Here is a 23,587-nt window from a genome sequence, read left to right on the forward strand (position 1 = left end):
ATGGCTAATCAAAATGACATAGATACATACAAGTATGTATATACAAGTATATAGAAGTGTATTTTCAAGTAAGTGTGCATTAATTACAGGCAGGCCACAACAATGCAAGCAGAAGTATGTCACTAAACCAGACTGGTCTTGCTAATGGAAACGGAAGTCGCTGCTGCTATCATTTTCACTTCAGAATACATTTTCAGAATGTTTCATGTTCAAAAATTCTAGCTCAGAATAAAATACATATAAATTTAAAAACAATTCATACAAGCCCACCCTCATAATCTGCAGTTGCCTTTATTTTCCTTTGTCCTTCTATCACATAGATTTCAATTCTTTTATCCTGAAAGACTTGTGAAATCAGAAATATTATTGCATTGTCCAGGTAAACTAATATGTATGAGAGTTTTTATCCAAGAATAATTTATTCAAAGGGCAGAAATTATGATTATATGGAAAAAAAAAAAAAACCAGAATAGATATCAGTTGGCAGAAAAGTAAAGAAAAGAACATACTTGGGGCAGCAAGTTGGAGTAATTAGATGTAGGAAGTACCTTTCTAGAGTATTTGACTCCTGCTGGATGAAATTAAAACTTAAAGCTCTGCTGTAAGAATAGATATTTTAAATACTGTACTTGAGAAAACTGCAGGCCTTGAGCAACCCCAAATAGTCTTTACCAAGAGTTAGTCTGGGATAAAAACAACCCAGAGCTGCAGTTTACCACTTCTGCACAGCTGTCATTCTAAGTAACACATAACCACTCTCCTCTCCAAGAAAGGATACTCTACTGAAGAATATTTCTCAACTCACCTATGCTACAGGTGAAGCAAATCCCTGTGTTTTTTCATCTTTTACTACTGACTGTATGACAGAATAGTAGTCAGAACTTTCCTGTGTCCCCCATTTTTTTCCAGCTGCAGAGGAACGTGCTCTGGGCTGACAAACAAACACTGCAAGGATCATCCCCACTACTTTAAAGGGTCTGCACATGTAGAAGACTGCTGAAGAGAGAAATGGCTTCTTTGAGGGAGGACTTCATGAAACCTTGCTTTAATAAAAAAATAAAATAAGCAATGCAATAAAAACAGACATGATAAAAAAATAGTATCCCTGTGGGGTTACATTTTCTTGAGTGATACACTGCCAAAAAAAAAACCAAACAAAAAAACCTCCCTCTTCTCATTATCAATTTATTTGATTGCAGCAAAAGTCAGGCTGAGCAAGATAAAACAAAACAAATGAAACAACAACAAATCAATATATTAACACATTTGTAATCCCTTGAGAAAACATCTAAATGTAGGGAAGTCTGTCTTCAAATTTGTTTGGCAGAGTTGCTAAAGATGGAGTTCATTCCACTCCTCTTTTGATAGATAAGGCAAGGTACCTACCCTAAGCCAACTGTGCCACTCCTGCAGGCACTGGGAAGACATGAACACATCTGGAAGGTGATTTATTCCATCCTAGTTGAATAACTAGGCATGAATAATATAATGAATGAGTTATCTGACTATCTAAGCATCTAGCTTACAAAATACCTTTTCTCTCTCCATTGATTACAATCCTGTGTTTTATTATGGCTTCAGGCACTACAGAGGTGAGAGCATTGAAAGACAGTTTTCCACCCTAAGCTGGGTTGCTGATACTGCAAACCAAAGTGTACAATAGGTTGGAGCAATTTTAAGTACTTGTGCTTGGTATGAATGTACATACTCAACAATGGAGTGAATGCAGAATCTTATACATGTCTCAAGAAAACTACACCTAAATATGAGTCTGCTGACTCAGGGGAGCTAAACCTACATGTCTGTGGTCCTGCTGGCTGGGCTGAAGATGCTGAGAATGAGGCAGGGTATAGACTTCATCCTGAAAACACACATCTGCATCACACAGCACAGTGAGTTCATGTGATACTACTTTAGTCTCCACAGGGGTCTAGTTACATAAGACCAGTGGTACAGCTGAGGAAAAAGCCTCCCCACGTCGGCAGCTCCACCTCCCACACGAGCACTGCGCCAGCCCACCCACGCTGCTGGCGCTGCACGTCTGCAGCTCCAGCGCCTGCAGCTCCTGTCTCTCACCTCCAGCTCGTGTGCCTCAGCCAACTGCAACCCTCAGCTAACTGCACTAACAATTCAACAATACTGGTACATCCGTCCCAATGCTTCAGCTTTTGACAGATTTTCAGTTCACTGAAGATTAATACTAATCTTTGCATTTCCTTTCATTTGTCTAAGCAAGCAGTGAAGACTCTGAGCTACCACAACTCTCCAAAAATCTACCACAGAGGAAATGGATGAATACATTTCCTTTGGGACTTGTATTACCTCACAGTTAGAAGGTGTTCAGAACTGAAGTTATTTTCTGTGACTGAAAAAAAAGGTGGGTACAGACACCATCCCATTCGTCACAAAGCAGGTGTCTCTCTCAGAGGAAAAAAAACTGTTTGAGGAAAATGCCTGAAAGCCTGAAAATGCCTGAAAGCCTGTAAAACATCCAGAATACAGAGCTGGCATGGGCTGTAAAGAGCACTAGCCCATAGAATGCTGTGAGAGTAAGGAAAGGTCCAGGCAACAGTGAGAAGGCAGCAGGCAAGATAAATGTAACTGATGTTCACAGGGGGATCTAAACAGAGGCCTTTTTATCTAAGGAAATGTACCTTAGAAAGGTGCACTTTCAAAAAGGATATTAGAGTTTATGGAACTCATCTGTCAGGAGTCTGGTAAATGGTACTATAAATCACCTACATGATGCACAGCAGGGTCTTTTGATTTTTTTTTCCTGGAGTCCTTTTCCTGCATGTATTTTTTCGAAGTACTGGTCCAAATGAACACTCTTTCAAGCAAAGCACACACAGGAACATCTTGGCTTTTTTTAACAGAGAACAGAAAATACATGTTCTCCCTCTAAGAAGGTGCATCAGTTGGGATTAGGAGATCATGAAAGAAGAGGCAGCATTACACCTGAAAGCTGAAGAATGCCAAACTTACTGCTGTGCTATTTCACTAAATGGAAAGATAAAATAGTGAAGGGAATGATTCAGTATCTTGCTCATACATTAAAAGAGGAAGGCATCATTTTGTGCCAACAATCTGATGATTAAGAAAATGGTAAACTTTGCTGTAATCTAAGAAAAACTCATTCATTCACACAACTTTTTGTCTGCAATTTTTCAACATTAATGAACATAATACATTCAGGGAGTTTAGTATCAGTATCAGAGACAGACAGACATGCTTTTCCATCCTCATTACTTCAACTATTCTTATTTTTATATAAACTTTAGTCAAAAGACAATCAACTCATGTAGGAAGTTTCTTTTAACTGTAATGATATTTATTTTTCTTACTTTACCACAATATTTCCCAAAGTCTTTGCCTTCACTGGTTTCTTATTTTCATCCAGAATCATGACTGTAAAAAAATAATATAGGAAGGAAACTCAACTTTAGTAGTGTATTTTTAGGTGAAGGTAAATGAAAATGTTTTTCTTTATGGATATCAACTTATGTCACACTTCAGAAGGTCAATACACCAAGCAACAGAAGGAATTAAGTAATTTGGGAGTGCCACTCTGGATAACCTTAAAACTTTATTAACATTCAGCCTTAAGTACAGAAAGTCTTAAATAATACTTGTGCTTTGGAAGCAGAAATAGCACAAAGTCCCAAAAGGGAAAAAGAGAACTTAAAAGTAAAGAAGCTTTCACACTGGAAAATCTAAATTTCTACACAGCAAAGAACCCTTAAGATACATGACAAATATAAATTAAAACTATGTGTGTGACATGAGCAAGAAATAACAACCAAGATGACTGAAGTCTAACCCAATTCATGTGAGAAATAGTATTAATAGTAAATAAGTATATCTGGTTTTCAAAGGCTCTCAGGAGTCTCAGAAAAATGCCCTTCAGCTACACTGTAGTCCAGCATAAAGAGATGAAGTAACTCTTAAAGTACCGAAGCTGCACAGCAGGGTAATGCTCAAAGAACAGGAAAATCCAGACTTCCCAAATGAAGCCTTTTCCCTGGATGGCAGGGGTCCACCACCTTCAGTGAAAGCATCATATCCTGATACTGAGATTTCTGAGGAAATCATCTGAAATAGCCTCTTTTGTGCAGTTATCTGGGAAATGAAGCTACTACAACCATCCATTCCATCTCAAGGCATGGGCATAAGAAAGGAATGACAGATACCACCTTGGCCTATGATAATGAAATTAAATCAAGTGAAGCAACTAAACCATAGAAAAACAGGGAGGGAAGACTCTGACAGACTGGGCTGATAAGAATTGCATGCTTTTGAAGCCTGCCCAAGAAATGAAAGCAATGTTCAGCTTTATCTAAAGCTCTACAAATAATCTTACACTCTGGATTACAAAGTTCCAAAGGAAATGGGGAAAAGTGGATGACAGACTTCTGACTTAAACTCAGCTAAAACCTATATGAGTAATATCATATCCTATCTCTCCAAAGAGCACCAACATCTGTAATTTATTCCTTCTGGCTGAAGCTAGTCCTTCAAAGATGATGGTAATTTTAAAGTAACTGAAGAGCCTGCTGGAAGCAATGGCTCTGCACACAGTCACAAGGCCAGTTTTACACAGACCCACTTGTGTAGCTGTCAGTGTTTTCTCTCCTATTTTTATATAATGCTAACTAAAATCTAATCAGTTTACTGTAATTGTTTAATCAAGGTACCAATCCCAGTATTTAAGTCTTCTCCTTGCAAGCTACATATTTCAATGTAGAAAAATTTGGGGAAGTGAGATACTTTGCTGCTCACACCTGAATTACTGAAGAACTGACTTGTTTCTTCAAAATGGGGGACCTGCTTCAGTCTGAAAATGCACTGCAATTACCTGCACAGGTTCAAGCAGATCAAGGGAAAAGCACAGTATAATGTCTGATTAAAGGCAATGGAAATTAATATTTCATCTTGACTCACTTTTAAATGCAATTTGTGCCACTACACTTTGATATCATAACTTTTTTTTCCTTTGTCCCTAAAAATCAGCAACAAATCAGTTTCTTTTGAGCAATATGTAATAGGAAAGAATTTTTACACATTCAAAAAAAAAAAGTAGATCTTGCAACTTCCTTTATATTGCAGCATGTCTTTACCAGCCATTTAGAGGTGTGTGTATAAACTAAGACCACAGTATCTTCTAACTGGCATAAGGATCTCCTCTAATAAGTATAGTAGCAGCAGGAAAACAACACCAAAGAGAAGTGGATGAAAGCAAGACAGCAGCCAAAATAGAGTAATTTTTAAAAAATCGCTAGTTTGTGAATAGCTGCATTACAGGACATATTTGGTCAAAGACTGAAAGAAGTAAAATTACTCCATAAATCTTCAGTGAATTTCAATACTCATTTTTTGTTTCCTTTATACGGTATGCTAAAGACATTGCCATCATTCTCTTTGAAGAAAATCTTTACTTACACTAGTCCCAATCTTCCAAAATGTTCATCAGAAATGTTTATATTTTTGTTTCTCATATTTCTTCTTAGTCCTGACTATCATCTGATGACATGTGTGATGCAATTACATTCTTTCACCCTTTCCTACTTATTAGAACTCTGAAGAAACTTCATGGCCTTGTTTTTAAGCTATTGCTCATCTTCATTCCATAACTGTAAGTGCCAAAACCAAGAGCTGCTAAAAATATTTGAGGTTTTTTTTTTTAATGCTCACCACCACTTACACGTATTAAAAGAAAATAACAGCTTAGATCTTTCTGACCAATGATGTGAGAACTTTTTCTGAACACCACTTGATCTTTAATGTAATTATTTTTCATATTTCAAGTAACTCTTTAAAATTGTGTTAAAATCAGAGTTCCCAGGTATTAAATATGCATTATTAATTATGTAGCTTATGCATTCTTAATCCTGTCACTGCACCTCTACATGCAAATACCTTTCAGACAATGAGTTTTCATCCTTTTTATGCTGGTCCATAGCCTACCATTTCTCCTGGCTGGAAATAAAAATGCTCCACAGGTACTGAAAGACAGTCTGCTTAACAACTCTCTCAATTTGTGTAGAAGGGCAGAAGTACATGTAGAAGTACAGATGAGCAATGTGTCAAAGTATGTGCTAGCCTTTTCATATAACAAAGGCAGAAGTAGTTGATCAATTTTCTTGATGATGACTCTGAATTTTTTATTCACAATCACATTCTACAACACACAAGAAAGCCGGAAGGAGGAAAATATCTTATTAGACTGTCATTTTCTTTCACTACAAGATATGACAATTAAGGAGCACTTCCTCAGGAATACAAGCAATATATGTCCTTTCCTAGTAACATATTTAGCATAGTCTTACCATTATATCCTGGCACTGGTTTTCCTGCCTGTCCAGGTGGAGGTGTTGTAGAGTTCCCCAAACCAATGCAGGAAGCCGTAATTGCAGAACCAGATTCTATTAAAAGAACAAACACACCATCAGTTAAGGCTGGTTTTAGTTCCATTCAGTATTTACTAGTTCTAAGTTTTTTGATGCTCAGCACATCAAAATTATTTTAAAAAATTCCTAGACAAACAATGGAAGATTTAGAATTCACAGAATCATAGAATATGCTGTGTTGGAACAGACTCCCAGATATCACTGAAGTCCAACTCCTGGTCTTGCACAGGACACCTCCAGGAATCACACCATGTTCCTGAGAGCATTGTCCAAACACTTCTTGAACTCTGTCATGCTTGGTGCTGTGAACACTGCCCTGGGGAGCCTGTTCCAGTGCCCAAAAACCCTCTGGGTGAAGAGCCTTCTCTTAATTTCCAATCTAAACCTCCTTTGGCTCAACATCATGCCATTCCCTTGAATTCTGTCACTGGTCACGAGAGAGAAGAGATTGGTACCTGCCCCTCCACTTCTTCTTGTGAGGAAACTGAAGGCCACAGTGACGTCTTGCCTCAGTCACCTCCAGGCTGAACAGACCAAATGACCTCAGCTGCTCCTCATGCAGCTTCCCCTCAAGGTCATTCACCATCTTTGTAGCCCTTTTTGGGACACTTTCCAATAGCTTTACCATTTTTATTTTATGGCACCCTAAACTGCCCCCAGCACAGGAGGTGAGGCCGCCCCAGTGCAGAGCAGAGCAGGACAATCGCCTCCCTTGCCCAGCTGGTGATGCTGTCCCTGATGCCCCCCAGGATGCCTGTGGCCCTCCTGGCTGCCAGGGCACTGCTGATTCGTGTTCAACTTGCCATTGACCAGGACCCCCAGGTCTCCTTCCAAGGTATGGCTTTCCAGCCTCTTATTCCCCAGCCTGCACACCCAGGGTTACCCCATCCCAGATGCAGAATCCAGCACTTGTCTTTGTTTAACTTTCTTGTCTCACTTCTCCTTACCCTGATAACCTCTCTATATTCATTCCAATTGGCCTGATCCTGCTTCCATCTCCTGTGTATCTCCTGGTCACACTTAAGTAATGACAGGAGTTCTTAATTCATCCACATAGATCTCTTCCCCTTTTGCCCGATTTCTCGCTCATCAGGATGCATCATTCTTGAGTATGGAGGAAGTGGTCCTTGAATATCAATCAGCTCCCTTGGAACCCTCTTCACTGCAGGATCTCTTCCCACCGGATTCTTTCAAGAAGACCTTTCAAGGCTAAAGTTAGATCTCCCAAAGTCCATGATTACAGCCTTGCTGTTCTGTTTCCTCCTTGCCCACTACTGAATTCCACAACAGTAATTACATCCAAGGCTGCCCTAAACCTTCACATCTTCAACAAGGCATTCATTACCCGTTTGTAAGTATAAGGCTGAGGAGCACACCACTCCTCAGGGGATTCTCCACCAGTGCCAGAAAGTTGTCATCAATGCTTTCCAGTAATGCTGACACCTTCCTAATCATCCCCACAGTTAAGCTGCTAGAAATCCTTCCCTCCTCACCTTCCTCTCTTTTCACATAACATTTTTATACTTCCAGAGTTGTTACCATAGAAGAAGAATAAATACTATCAAGTCATATAAAAGAGTCTAAGACTGAAAAAAATCCCAGTTCTTTTCACTCTTCCCCTCTAAGGAAACAATCTACAGAAATTACTTCGAAATGCTGCTGTAACTCTGAGCCACAAAAAACAAAGTGTAGGTGGTTTTAGATATTAGCAGGAACACAGGATGAGACTTTACTTTAAAAACATGACTGTATCATTCTGATGATGTCTCAGGTCACTTGGCCTGGAATTCATAGTCCATGCCACCCAGCAACCAAAGCAGATGTAGATGTATATGTATATATATTTCTAATTAGTATGTTCAAACCTATTTTCAGTATGCTTGAACCAGTAAAATTAAAGTAATTTTTGCTGTGAATTTTTTCAACCTCCAGAGCATTCATCTTCCCCTTCAGAAGTTATGTGACTATTCAAGTGATTAAAGAAGCAAAAAAAAAAAAAACAAACTTACAGACTCTGGCAGTGTTTTTACAGTCAGTGTTAGTAAGTAGGTGGAAGCTTAGCATTTACAGCACAGCTGAACTAGGGCCTAAATACAACTGTGGGACACAGAATAAAAATTATCAACCCTCCATGCTAATAAAGACAAGCTAAAAAGTTGGCTTTGTTGTTTCCTAATCTTTCCCCATTCCACCTTCTACTTAGTGCAAATTCCCTGCACAGTTGTGGGGGAATCTTTTCTTCTAACACACAGAACACCCAGGCTACAGTTACAGTGGTGACACAATATCAAAATGATCTACCATACCCCATCCGTTATCACACTGAGAAGCTCTAGAAAAACAAAATACATTCAACAGTTTTGGAGCTTTATTTTCTGCACAGTATTTATACTGAAGAACTTTCCTCTTATACTTGCAACAGAAGGAACAGTGAATTGGAAAAGACAGTAGAACAGAGAGTTTCCTTTTTGACTGTGTGAGGAGAAGAAGTGGAAGCACAGTGTACATGTTGCTTTACATACTGCACAGCAAGAGTTACGAAATATACTGCAGCAGATCAGGCAAGAACAATAGCCTCCTATCACCAAAACACAGGAATTAGGTTTGCTACTGAGAAACAGGGAACACAGCACCAGTGTTAGCCTGATGTGCCAGTAACATTGGTGTGAACTGGGAATTGAAAAGCATTTCCCATCAAGCATCTCAATCCAAAGACCCTAAGGGGAGTGGAGGAATTACTGAAAATTAGTTTGGGTTTGCCTGACTCTCTAGTACACTGCTAATGAAATCAACAGAAACTTGAAAGGAAACTTCATTGTACTAACTTGTCTGGTTTTTTATCTGCTTTTTGGACAACAGGGACTAAGCCTAAATGAAAGTCCATTTATTCTGGAGAATCACAAGTTCTAAAACTTTGTGAAAAGGTCTTTAAAACTGTTGCTCTTTCTCCTATTGTCTTTTCAATTATCAATGGATATATGATTCTCATATTTACCCAGTGCTCTAATCTCTAAGCCATACATTCAGTTCCCACACGGCAGTAAGACTTTTTATATACATGGAAAAAGATACAGGGGTTTTGGTACTTGGATCAGATAATAATTCAGAGAGGGAATCCCAAAAACATCTGCTCTTTAGGTTAGGTTAGCTGTTCCTGAATGCTAAAGATTCCCCTTCAATATAGAATTACAAAGGAGTACTGTCAAAGGACAGCATGAAGCTTTGTGCTGCACATTTCTTGGGAAATCAACATTTATCTTTCAAAGAGGATGCTGGATTGAAATATCAATTTCCCAAACCTATTAGGAAACAACAGCCTCTTTCTAGAACAGTTTTTTCTATCACCAAGAAAACATTCGGAGTTTAAAGAGGAATTCAATTCAAAATCCTCCTGAAAAGAAATCATCACTGTTCAGAAGAACCCAGGATTTTAAGTGTTATTTAAAAGAGATATTTTCCTTAACAATTACGTGTAATAAAAATACTGTGTGGCCCTTTATTATAGATTTCCAATAAATAAAGTCGCTTATGCATCTTTGGTTTCAATTAGGATTGGTTTCTTTACAATTCAAATCAGGATCTATGTGCAGGATACAAGATTCAGGTCTGAAAAGTTGAAACAGCAACAGTCTGAAGAAGTATAACACTTGTCAAGTGTACATTGTATTCCACCTATCCCTTAAAGCAAGTTTCTGCATATTCAAACAGACATCCCTTACCTGCCACTCATTTGTTTATAGTTGAAGATTCTCTGACAGATTTCCAATGCTGAAGACTTTAGGAACTTCCATATTTTTAATGCAAGGAAAAGAACAGTAGGTCTGTCTTACAGTCTCTTTTGCAAACATCTGCACATTAACTGTCCACTCACTAAGCTACCAAGTTAGCTTGCCCTCCAGCTGTGGAAGGCTTTTCAGGGACAACCAGATCATAAAACCAATTTCCTTTCTGCATAACACCTTAAGAAGTGACAATGAAACAGCTATTCAGAAGAGCAATGTTTTATACTGGGAGAACAATGTTTCACAGCTAGTCTAGTAAAGGAATTCAACATCTGCTCTGAGTTATAATGAAAACAATATGGTGTACCTCTGAGAATAATGAAAAGCACTTCATTGAGACAGAAAAGACAGTTACTGAGAGATGGCCTTAAAATCAAGGCTGTTCAAGTGTCCCAACTCCCTCCTTATGCTTCTTCTTTTCAAGATAAGGGTTAATGTAAAGAAATAGTCCTCGATAATCACAGATGTGACCTTCTTTGTTTTGTCCCACTCTACCAGAGAGTAGATACCATTATACAGCTATTTCAATATTATTTAAATATCCAGTATAAATTGGACAGCTAATGAGTAGTCTGATACATTAACTTTTTTGTATTTGCACCTTGGAAAACAACTGTTATGCCAAAGAAGGTGCTGCTGATCCAGAAGCAAAAAGTGCACTCTTCTATGAGTAGCTAGGGTAGTCTGTGACTTTATTAAACAGAAAGCTTCCACCTACACACATGCCTGATCTGCAGAAGCTGTGTTCTGCCAAATTATGCAAAGCAACAGCTAGTAGGTTTTGTGCTCAAAACTTTTTCTCATTCACAGTCAACAGTCAAGTTCAATCAAAATAAACAGTTTTGAAATAACTCAGGACTTTCAAGATGAAAATCTACCATTTACTTACTCTGTGCCACTTACACTCCTGATACTGCGTCTCATATTCCTCAACATAGCAGACTGCTGTGCTGCTGAAATATTAGCTTTTTTGGTAGGAAATACTTAGGAAAAGCATTGCATTTTGGCATGAATATTTGAGCTTGAGCTTTGCTAAGCTGGTGCATGTAAAGCCATCTGCTTTGAATTTCTTAGAATGCAATGAAGAGACACTAAAAGCATACAAAAGAGATAGGAAGTTTTTATGTAGCAGAAGAAGGAAAGAAGAAAAAGGAGCAACTGTCATACATTAACATATTAATGAAGGCAATAAATATAATACACAAAATTCTCACTGTGGCTATGCTGTTTTGAGCCATTCTTCTGGCAAGGCTGTCGCTGTTATTGTGGGGAATTAAAGGACTTACTACAGCAACAGACTGCACTGATAAAATGGAAAAAAGAGTCTATGAAGCAGGAAAGCTTAGGCAGCAACTCATTACAAATCCACTCACACCTCAAGAATATACCTCTGAAGAGACTCCTTCCACACAGTGACCATTTTCATTATGCCAGAAAGGGCGAATGAAGAATTCAATAAAGTTACAGCTTTTTAGTAAGACAACAACTTTTGGGCATTCTGGAACAGAAAACCACAGTACCAGATGAATTACAGGACTCAAAAACTGCACCACATTATACCATACTGCTTCCTTAAAATAAAACTGAATGTAACACATCACAGAAATAGTATACACTGGCAGTGTCCTGAAGGTTCAGGGGCCAGATCATCAAGTATTCACACAGACCTCATTTCCTTCATCCTTTAGCATACAACAGCACAGAGCAAAGAAGTCAGTTTCCATCAGTCTTTTATCACTAAAAGCCAAGCAAGCTTCTAACTGCAGTAGCAGTAAGTTGCCTCACTCACAGCTTGGATTTAGCACTGTTAACCCTGACAATTTGTGTCTAGATAGTCATGCTGCAGGTTGGTAGCCCAAGCACCAGCTCAGTCTTAGGCTTACTGATGTTGGAAGAAAATTTCAGATAATTGCTTTAGCCTCTGTACAGTACAGCTCAGCCAGGCCTTCATCAAGGCCTCAGAAATATCTTGTGTAAATTGTGTCAATTTGCCAAGCTGCTTTCTTCCCTGCTTCCCTGGAAGAGATCTACACCAGGATGGTGCATGACACATTGTATTATTAATGTGTAAAATGACTAAGCACACGTGGCTGATGCTGGGTATTAAAGTACAAAGAATTTGATGCTAATTATCTATCAGCACTGGCCACTATTATGCCAGAACACCAAAGGGTAAAGATAAGGACAGTCTGGATAATCCCTATACAATGTGATGTGTGATGCTGCACCCATATTGTTAGTATATATTGCTATGCCATGACTTTTACCACATTCTAATAGTAAAAGCTAGTGAAAATTATTTTCAGAGCTACAATAATTATACTCTGAACCTCCCCATCCATTTTACTCATTTCCTCTTCATTTTATTTAAGCTTGTCATCAAATGAAGTAAAATTTATGAAAGAGCTTACATTTACTGAAATTCTATAGAAATATATTTAGCATGGTATTACAGCAAATTATAACATAAAACTGAGAGAAGCCACAAGAAGACAGCAAGGACTGAAGAATCTGAAGAACTGTAAATTTTGAAGGATACCCTGATTCAATTTTATCAAGTGTCAGAAAGAAGTATGAAATTAAATCCAGTTCACACATTATACACCATTAGATTAGATTAAAGACAGTCTGTCATCCTAAATGATAAAAGGTTTTGTGGCTAGTAGCAAAACTTCAAAAACTTTTTCATGCATTGTTTAGTATTTTATTTCATTCCTTGCTTCTGAGGACTATGACATGCAGCAGAAAAATTCTTAAGCACTCACTGTAATTATAATTTATTTTTTCTCCATCTGACTGCATTCTTAATCATTCCTCTTGTGAATTAAGCACATTCAGCATCAACACAATAAATATCAGATGTGTAGAGAACAACAAAATATGGTTAAGTGAGGAGCAGGGGTCAACTTTAGCAAAAACCTCCAGAAGTATCAGCTTTAAGGTGAGCTATGCAAGTTTGGTGATTTGTAATCAAGGTTTTCACACTTGTCTTACAAGGAGTTTTTCAACTCCTCACAAATTTAAATAAAGCTAGGGTAAAGAATAAGCAGTAAACAACTGGAAAGATTTTAAGTTAAGACTTTCTTGCTCTAATGTTATTTAGAGAGACATCTCACATACAAAGCATGGCCTTGTCCATCAGGCTGCTTACAATTTAGGTAACATTCATTTGGCAGAAGATCAGAAGAATGTGTTATCTTGAAGTGGCTTCAAAATATGTTTTTTCATCCCACTAGCACTCTATAAAACAGAACATAAAACCTCTACAAGTTAACAGTAAGCTTCATGGAAAAACAACAGTGTTTTTCACCTATTCTTCACACCCAAGTAAAATTAAATTTTACCTTTCTCACTTGGTGAAATTGTACACAGAACCTTAAAAAAGCTCTTCTTAACTGCCTAACTTCTCTACTCAGAAACTGCAAAGAAGAAACTGCAAAGCAGAAACTTCACTCAAAAAACATGGGAAAGAGATATAGATAGAAAATGAAGCAATATTTTTTTAAAGTGTGACTAAGATTCATGGACTTATGAGAAAAACAAAGTGACAAAATAGCGAAAAGTTTTGAAAACCTGAAATTCCATTTCTCAAAACAGAAATCCATTTTGTTTATAAAGTAATGTATTTTCTGAAAGTGACAGCATTTACATGCTTATTCTTAGAATTGAAGGTTAGAAGAGAAACAAGAATTTTTTTAATATTTTCTAAATGCTTTAAAGCACTTGGAGTCATAACACATCTATTACCATGAATACATACCACACTTGTGAAGGCCAAATACTTCCAATATAACACTTCTATTCCTGCATTCAATTCACTTATTTGAAAATAAAACCAATGCCCAAATCTATTAAAATTCATCCAAGGCTCACTTTCATAATTATCCAATCACAGAATATACTTACAAACTGTGGGGGTTTGTATTATACAAATACACAAGGTCTCTGAAGATTTCGAAGCACATTTAAATGAAATCTACAAAATAAATATACAAAATAGAACTGCAAGGAAGGTCCAACTAGTTTAGTTAAGGGTTTGTGGGCCATGACAAATATTAAAATCAAAGCAGAAAATAACTGGTTATCACTAACTGCCAAGCCAGTAATGAATCACCAGAAGTATATGTATTCTTTTTGCACGTACACTAGGGTCCTTTGCCTCCAAATATTATATATGCTATTATAATGTACATCTCATAAATTGCCCATAGCAAAATCACAGCCAAGACTAGAGAATGGAAAGTTTTCTGGCTGTATTTGGAAGATGTCAGATGACATGTTTAAAAATGCATTAAGTCAGGCAATGCATCAAATTATGTTTTCAGACAAAATAAATTTCAAATTATTTTCACCCTACTGTGACATCATAACTGATATATGACGAAATACTAAGAGGTAAATGGAAAATTTAAAAAGTAATTACACATCTCAGTGCTGTTTACTGTTTAATTGTTTTGAGGAATCTTAACACATTGCATGCATAGTAATACTGACAAGATGGAAAAGACAGGTAAAATTACTATTGTGCAATTCAAGTATCTTTATCAGCACTCTCTTCCTACCCTCACTTTGAGCAACATAAAAAAGCAGTTGCCATGTGACAAGACAGAGATCAACAAGCTGTAACATCTTCACACTCATACAAACTGGAGGCACTGTCACAGCTCATCTCCTTCAGAGAGATGAGACTGCACTATTCTATTTTAACATACCCATTCCTAAACGTGTCCCCTCATCTTCTTCATTTGCCTAAATGCAGCCCAAATATTCAGTGCACACTAAATATTGCCCATGGCTCATCTTCATAACTTAAGACTGCTTGACAGTTCTTTTTATTTTCAATCATCTAAACCATATCAATGAAATTTTAAGGAGGAAAACATTTATACTTCATCCATATTAATTTTGTCCCTGACTGCATGTGGAAAGACATTCAGAAAAGATTAAGATTCATAAGCACTGAGAAACTGAAGCCAAATGGAAACAGAGAAGATTTATACACACTTTTTATCAATTCTAAATTGGAAAATGTCAGCACAAATGAGGCAGACTAGCAGTGGCACAGCTAATAATGAATTTGTATCAACACAGAGGAGGAGCTGACCAGTGGGGAATAGCAGAGTATGGCCATGAGGAAAAGAGAACCTTCAGAGTGAAGTATAGAGATGCATGCTTTTTTAAATTTTTTTTTACTAGAAGGATGTAGTACATTTACTGATTTACCATGTTCAAATTGCAATAAATTCCATAAATAAAAATTTAAAAACTTTTTTTTATTCAAGCCACAACACTCCAGACCCAGCATCTGGGTTCACTCTCCAAAATGCATTGGACAACTGAAAGCCATGTGAAATACACATTTGACACAACCCTCAAATGAAACATATTTTTGGAGAAAAGACACTTTGTGAAATATGAAAGACAGTGAACAGCACTGAATGCCACAATAAACCTGTGAAGCTGTAATGATTCATTCAAACCAAAACCACCCTAGAGAATATGTATATAATCCAGACATACCTTCTTTGATGTCCAAGAATGGGAAAACCACACAGAACTGAAAGGTCAGTCTCTGCTTTGGCAATGCCTATGGCTACTAAAAAAACCGTTTCCTCTCTCTCCTTCAATAAGGGCAACCAAAAACCTGTTTGAATTGGGTGTTGTAAGATGACACTAAAGAAATGACGAGATACTGCTACTAATGATACACAGTCCACATGCAATTACTAAACAGCAAACAATGGCTGAAACAATCTATATTCTTCATACCCTTAAAAGACAGAATGCGAGTCTCCAGGGGGAGACATGAAAATGTCATGAATGCCTGTTATAAATTCAGTTATCCAGTAAATAATGATCAGGGGACTCAGTAAATCAGGACTGCAGAGCAGCAGAAATTTCTGCCAAGTAACTCCCACTTCTGTAGAACTGTTTGCAGGTTATCAGCTTTCACTAAAAAAATATGATCTGAGTCTTGACAGGATGCACACATCCCTAAAAAGCATGAAAGTAGTTGTGTCTGCACTGAGGCACCTGATAACCGAAACCAGTTGCCCAGCCTTTGGAATAAATTTGTTTCATCTCTTTCATTTCAACTCCAGATTCCTGGTCCCTGTAACTCCAGAACTGAATTTCTACCACTCCAAAAAAATGTCAAGAACTGACTATTTGTGGAAAATCAAACAGCCATCCTTTCTTTAGTTTACCTTTCCCACTAGCTTTGGGTCTGAGACTTTCACAACATTGAACAAAATCACTGGACTGATCTGCAAAGTGGAAGGTAACTGAAGAACAAAATGTGGAATCCAGTTGACAAAAGGGAGATGGAGGTCTTCCCTGACAAGGTAATTCACTTCGAGAACAGTTCTTCAGTGCAAAACTTAAAGGGTTAGCTAACAATTTAGTTGCAAAATCCATCTTTCCAGATACTCATAGGAAGGAGATTGTACACAATGTTGCCAAGGCAACACATTGGAAACTGAAGTCTGGGGACCACGTCATGCTGCTTGGAGATCACATTAATAAACGCTTTGATTGTCTCAGAAGTAGTCCACTGAAATATATTCATCTGAGTACGCTTATTCATGATTCATATTTTTCACACTGAATTCAATGACACATTTCCTCAGTCCTCATAAAAGCTCTGTATAACCATTATTAAACCACTACATATAATTACCTAACAGCAGTATGTCTTAATAAAAATATTACCAACATAGCATTTACATATTTTAAAAGTAAGACACAGATAAAGAAAAAGAATAATTTTGAAAGTGGATAGAGTACACTATTAATTATATTACAGAACTTGGAGAATTCCTACCCGAAAATTTTATCAAACTGTCTCAGAATATCCAATACAATGTGCACTATAATACAACGTGCAATATAATCTTCCTTGTCAGCAGCCATAATGTATCAAGCACCATTTGATTTTTGTCCTAATGCCTGCTGCAGAAACCTACTCCTTACTGGTTAAGGCAGCCTGCTTCCATGAAAACACAAAACGCACACAATTGTTTCATAGCTTTGCCTGCTAGTGAGCTGATACTCAGGAAATAGTACATAACTCCAGTTTGAGCCTACTACACTTGCACATTCTGTAACTTTCATTTCCATAGTACTCAACTAAAGTTCTATGGAAACATTTCTCTTCACTGAGATTTTATGCAAGCCATATTTTATCACTGAATTTTCAGCTTCAGTTATATTTCATCTGAATTTTCCTATACATCCTCAAAGGCAGAGTCTCAAAACATTTTTATTTAAAAACATCAAGAGGAAAAAACTCTTTATATCCTATACTTGTTATGAAGAAATAGAAATCTGACTTACCATTTTCTCAAAATGTCAAAAGTGATATGGCAGAATTTCATTTTTTTAGCTAACATGAAAGCAGCTGAAGATGTTTAACAAAACTTTCAGAGCCTTTTGCTTCCACAGCTCAACCTCCTGGCTGTTTCCCTTTATTTTTTCCTAGAACTCAAAGTTAGCTCCAAAATCAAGGTAAGCCACACTGACATTTCTTTGTCTATTGAGGCTCCTCCCTCAGAATGTGGGTAGTCACACACCAGATACAACCCAAACACTCTTTAGGCTACTTCAAATAAATTTGGCAAGGCACCTTGTAATTTAACTACCTGCAATACTAAAAGAGAGCAACTATATCATTGCCTTAGAACACAGAGAGAGAAAACAAGGTCCAAAAGGTGCATTCCAGTTCCCATTCAGAAAAAAAAATCAGAAAATCTATGTAAATAAGACCAGAAAAATTCTGGAAAAAAAAAAATCTTTTTTTTTTGGACACCGAATTTAAGGCTTTTGGGATATCTTGGGGCAGGATACTCTTCTTTCTCTATTTAGTGTCTGCAAGACTGGAATAACTGTACTTACTTCACAGGGGTGTCAAAAGCATTAATTGCTTGTGTTTGCACAATGACTTTGAAGATGAAAATTGCTATTGATGTGCTAATTGTCAATTTGTATAAATAAGCAGAAACTTAGCACCTGCACCAACCCAAACAAAATTATCCTCTCTCCAGGTACAGTTTGCATAGGATCAGAAGATCAGAAAATAACATTTTTCATCCATTTCTCAAAAGAAAACAGCAAGTTCTTCCCAGTCCTTACTGCCTGAAATCTTCCTTGAACACTCACTGATCCTGTGACTTACATTCACAGTTTGCAAGATGTGCTTACTACACTTGTACCACAAACATTAACATTTAAAATGAGTCTTACTGATGAAGGTGTACTGACACAAATCACTTTTAAGCAATCAGCTTTTCTGGGTGTAGCTGCTTTGAAGTCCCTTAATGAAAGCTTTCTTCTGTTTCAAAGTACTGTTTCAATTCACAGTGATTTCAAATATACACCATAAATCTTTCAAGAACAAATAAAGAAATCCACGTTTCTTTGTCCATACTAATTTATTTCTAAGAGGCCAAGTGCTTTGAAGACATCTTACTAAACCTGAAGAAGGAAGTGGTTAACACTCCTATTTTATAATACTTTTGTCAGCCTTTTGTTTCCCCCATACTCATTTCCATCTCCAAATGATGACAGTCACTTCTCATCTCTACAAAACTCATCCTTTCCTTACCTTTCTCAGTCATTAACAAAGGAATAGAAATTACCCCATTATGAAAGAAACACTATTTACCCAGATACTTCTCCTCCTCCATCTTCTGCTTTAGCCTCAGCTCAAAGAGCCAACATAACTGCCTAAGTAAGATCTACAGTTTTCGAGCAAAATTAAAATGTCAGAATTTCTCAGAGTTTTGCAATGCTCTTGTTTTGGAAGAATGCCGACAAATATCAGCTTTGGGAATAAGTACCAATTTGTCAGACTAGCAAAGGTCAAAAGCATTTTCAAATGTAGGAGTCAGAAACTTTCAATCTGAGGTATAACAAAACAGCAATTTACAACTTCAGCTGCAATTACATGCCAAAATAAAATAGAATTCATTTTGTTACAAAAAAATGCATTTTAAAAACTTTAGTTCTATATAACACAGCCAATAGCTTCAACTTCCTCCTGACAGAAGTGATTAGGGTTTTTTATTGTGTTTTTACCATGCTGCATTTTTATTTTATAGATAGTTCAGAGAATTTTTATTTCTGAATCTGTAGGTCCTTATTCTGTCATCAGTCACTAACCTTGCCTATTTCTAATGAATTAAACAGCCAGTTATCTATTCTGTAAAATATTTCACATTCAGTACATACACCTTTAACCTCATGTACTGAAATCCAATACTGTTTGGTTGAAATGGCTATTCCAGCACAGAAACCACTTTCAGCATTTTGACAAGTGACAGATAAGGATGAACGTGACAGAAATGCTTGTTTTTTCACAATTAATGGCATTTATTTTGTATTCTGCTAAAGCAGAGGTGAGTGAAGAGCAGAAGGGAAGACTGCTTTCACCTGTGGCAAAGGCTGCTGTGCTCCAGGACCCAGGAGTCCTGGTGGATGACAAGGTGACCATGAGCCTGCAGTGCCCTTGTGGCCAGGAGGGCCCGTGGCACCCTAGGGTGCATCGGGAAGAATGTGACCAGAAGGCTGAGCAAGGTGATCTTCTCCCTCAGCTCAGCCCTAGTGAGACCACATCTGGAGTCTTGTGTTCAATTCTCCACAGTTCAAGTAAGACAAGGAAAGGGTACAAGTAGCAAGCCCTGCCAGGAAACCTTCATTCCTATTCCTTCATTGCAGTGAAACAAATAGGAAACACTCTCAAATAATCACTAGAAGTTGGATGACATCCATACAGAACAGTATTAAAGACCAAGGAGTCTACTCTATGCAGCAGATAGTTTGTTTTCAATTACACAAATTGTATATGCGAAAAAACCTAAAAGACTTAAATAGCAAAAAGTCTGTCACACAATGGTCACACTTGCAAAAAACATAAAACACACCTGGGAAAATACTGATACAAAGTTCTTTTTTTAAGCATGGGTACCAGAAAATACCTTCTTTTTTAATATAGCTTTTACAAATGTCACGTTTTTCTAAAAATACCCTGAAGTCACTTTTCAGACCACTTCCAAAAAACATTCTTCCTGCTTGATTTTTTTCTTTTTTACATTTATTTACAAGTTCATTGCGAGAAAAAACAATTTCACCTTCAGAATCAGGAAACAAGTCTGAAAATACTCACTGTATTTTACAAAGGGTATTTTAAACCACTCACCAGTTTGCCACCAGTGGTCCAAGACAGGTACCTTGAAGACTCTTTTTGACCATTCTAGTGTGTCCACATCACAGTGCTCACCAGCTACAAACATCATTCTGAACCTTTAAATAAAAATAAAGTCTGTATCTTGATCTGGGTATGGAAAGGAAAACAAGATAATGAAGACAATAAATGTCTCTGGCCACTGTCCCAGATCAAGGGAAAAGACAAAGGAGAACTTTTTGTTTTCTCTTTCCTACTAAGTAACAACTAGAATATTTGCAGCATTAATTTAAGCTACCTAATACTTCATCATATAAAATAAACTTTATCTGCTGAATGCAAAGGCTTTGGGAGACCAGAGGCAAGCAACTGTTAGTTAAAGTAAAAAATAATTAAATGCTCTTTACACAGAAACTAGGTAGGTATCTTCCTTAGCATAGCAGTACAATCTCCCACAGCCAGATGCACGTCACTGACATTTTGTTTCACTTTAAGTCTTCCCTCAGTGCATTTTGAATGAAGACAACTGCTGAACACAGGACTTCACTCTTGTCCTTCCAAAGTGGACAGAAACTGCACTGATTTTGTAAAGCCAGTAGATTTGTAGCCACACAAAGAGAGAATTCTTAGATCTGGTCGGTATGACACAAATTTCACTTCAAAGGGATATACAGGTTTCATCTTTCCATGGAAATGAAATCCAGAAGGCAAATTAGACAAACACCAAGAACATATAAGACTTAGGGAAAAGTTAAGATATCTTGTTATCCCTTGAGCCAAAAGCAAAATTCCTCTCTTTTGAATTGCCAGCTTTAATAACCAGATTTAATAATCTGCAAGCTAAAGATCAAGTTTATGTTATGAGAATAAGAAAAATTAGCTCTTTGGCAAACTTAAAGCACAAAACCATCAAAAAGAGTATCAGAGCAAAGTGCCACAAGTATAAGCATAAGAACCATGGAATTATTTTCTCCTCTCAAACAGTATAGCAAAACAAGGGATGGCAATGGCTATGAAACGTCCCACTGAAGAATTTTTTAAAAACTGACTTTAAACTTCAAAGCATGTCAGTCCACCTTTACTGCAATCATATATCTCTGCAATGCAGTTAATTGAGAAGAAAGGTCCTAAAGCCTCTCTGTTAAATGAATGTCCTCAGCTGTTTTGAAAACTATATTCCTAATATGAAATTCAGCCAATCAAGCTTTTAGGCCCTATACAGGAGTTCAACAGAATGGACTTCAAATCTCACCCGACATATAGGGGACAGATCAATGTTCCTAATGATCCTGAAGCAATAAATATTTTTCAACATAGCAGATACATTTTGGTGTAACTCCAAGCACAGAAGAAACCACATCTCCAAACTATTTACCAAAAACTTAAATTTTCATATGGGCAATAATGTGAGGTTCACTTTTACAAATTAAAATATTTTGTAACTATTTGTTTTTTAAATTCTGGAATGCACACACCAGTTTGGAGGGGGGTATTCTGGCAAAGTAAAACTCTATCTGCATGACTGCATGATACTAAATAAGGTTCCCTTTTCCTAAAAATACAGCAATGAAGGTTCATTTGCACCTCTAAACATTAACTGGAAATAAAGAATTCTTACTAATTTTTACTGCATGTGGAGACCACATACATACATACATATACAAACACACACACACACATATATATAAAAATATATATATACCTTTATTTGTTTAATTATTTATTTAAACATGCAAAATTAAAAAAAAATGTTTTCACATCGTCTGATTTTTCTCCACTGATGTACCTGTTCATTTCCTTCCCTGAACAGATTTTACCTTGAATATGAGAATCCAAGCACTGGATATTTGGGTGACAGAGTCACAGAGAGAGACACAGAACACAACTGCAGCTCAGCTCCACAAAGGCTGTCCATGAGCACAGCTCAGGACTCCACCAGGACAGGCCAACAGCAGCACAGAGTAGTGGGCAGCAGCTGCATTACGTACTTCGATTGTAGTAAGTTCTGAGTCTTAATCACATATCCTCTTAGCAGCATATGTGAAGTGTCAATTCTGTGAGAACATATTTCCTTCAAATAGTTTTGAATTTCCTACTTTAATTTCACATCCTCTTGTTCCTGCATTACGAGACAGATAACGGAAGTTTCTTATCTACTTTATATTCATTATTTCTGCAGAGCTTTTAGGCAGTCTCATATTTCTTTCTGAAGTCCATTATTATCTATCATCAGATGAACAACCTAGAACCTTTAAATGCTCTTGATATAAAATTGCAGAACATTCTCAACTGACCAAAAGTCAAGCAAGCAAAGTAGACTATGGGACACAAACAGCAAATTACTTGAACATTAATCTAAACTGCTGAGTTCTTGCCACATTTCATGTAAAACCATGACTTGTCAATTGTTTGGAAATTAGAACAATCCAGCTCACAACAATTATGCCAATTGTAGGATAAAGTGTGATTCCAAATATGGGAAGAGTTAAGGGCTTGGTATTATGGAACTAACTTCTGAAGAGGAGAAAGGATTCAAAAAACTGAACAGAATATGCTTTGGTAGACGAAGCTCATGGAATTTGGATGTTACTTGTTTTTCCAACACGACAGGCAGCAATGCTCAGCAGCACTGGATGTTATCAAAAGCTGTGTCTTTAGATCTCTATTAATATGTGGTTGCACAGGGCTTTTGACCTACAGTACTAAAAACTAAACATCTGTTTTACCGTTAAGAATGAGCTGTGTTTTAGACATAGGTGGCATTTTGTGTCAAAAGCAAAGAAATGTCAAGATTTGGCTCCAATAGACACAAGAAATTTAAAGCATACACACTAGAACCTTTGGGAAACTCATATATATAATTTTGTGCAGAGGCCAGTGATGCCACAAACATCAGTTCTTAACAGAAATTTATTTCACTGGCATCATTTCAAAAAAACACAAGTTTGTTTATAATTCAGTTTACTGATGTAAATCAAATGCTCCCTTATGTATGGGAGCTGGCATTGCCTACCACCTCTTTTCTTCATCAGTAACTGTCTTTTTTAATATTTTTTTTTTTAAGTGACATTGACCTTTACCATTTATTTAACAGAACTCTTCAGAAATAAAATGTACCATGGTGGAAACCTCTTTCAGGACTGCATTGCTGGATGCAGCCTCTAAAGTAAGGATCCGTTTTAGTGCATGTAGCAGAAAGACATTTCAAAGACTCTTCA

At 37.1% G+C, this 23,587-nt stretch overlaps 1 protein-coding gene across 4 annotated transcripts in view; it reads right to left on the reverse strand.

Moving 5' to 3' along the window:
- The window catches only part of ACSS3 (acyl-CoA synthetase short chain family member 3), a 64,897-nt gene that overhangs the window by 13,367 nt on the left and 27,943 nt on the right, over positions 1–23,587 (reverse strand). For all 4 annotated transcript variants that reach the window (XM_059846850.1, XM_059846853.1, XM_059846851.1 and 1 more), the window contains 3 exons: positions 20,385–20,488; positions 6,327–6,422; positions 3,345–3,408 (listed from right to left, as the gene is read on the reverse strand). In XM_059846850.1, coding sequence (XP_059702833.1) covers positions 3,345–3,408; positions 6,327–6,422; positions 20,385–20,488 — 264 coding nt within the window. The remainder of the gene's footprint in view (positions 1–3,344; positions 3,409–6,326; positions 6,423–20,384; positions 20,489–23,587) is intronic.

The sequence above is a fragment of the Haemorhous mexicanus genome, chromosome 5, assembly GCF_027477595.1.
Source record: "Haemorhous mexicanus isolate bHaeMex1 chromosome 5, bHaeMex1.pri, whole genome shotgun sequence".
NCBI lineage: Eukaryota > Metazoa > Chordata > Aves > Passeriformes > Fringillidae > Haemorhous > Haemorhous mexicanus.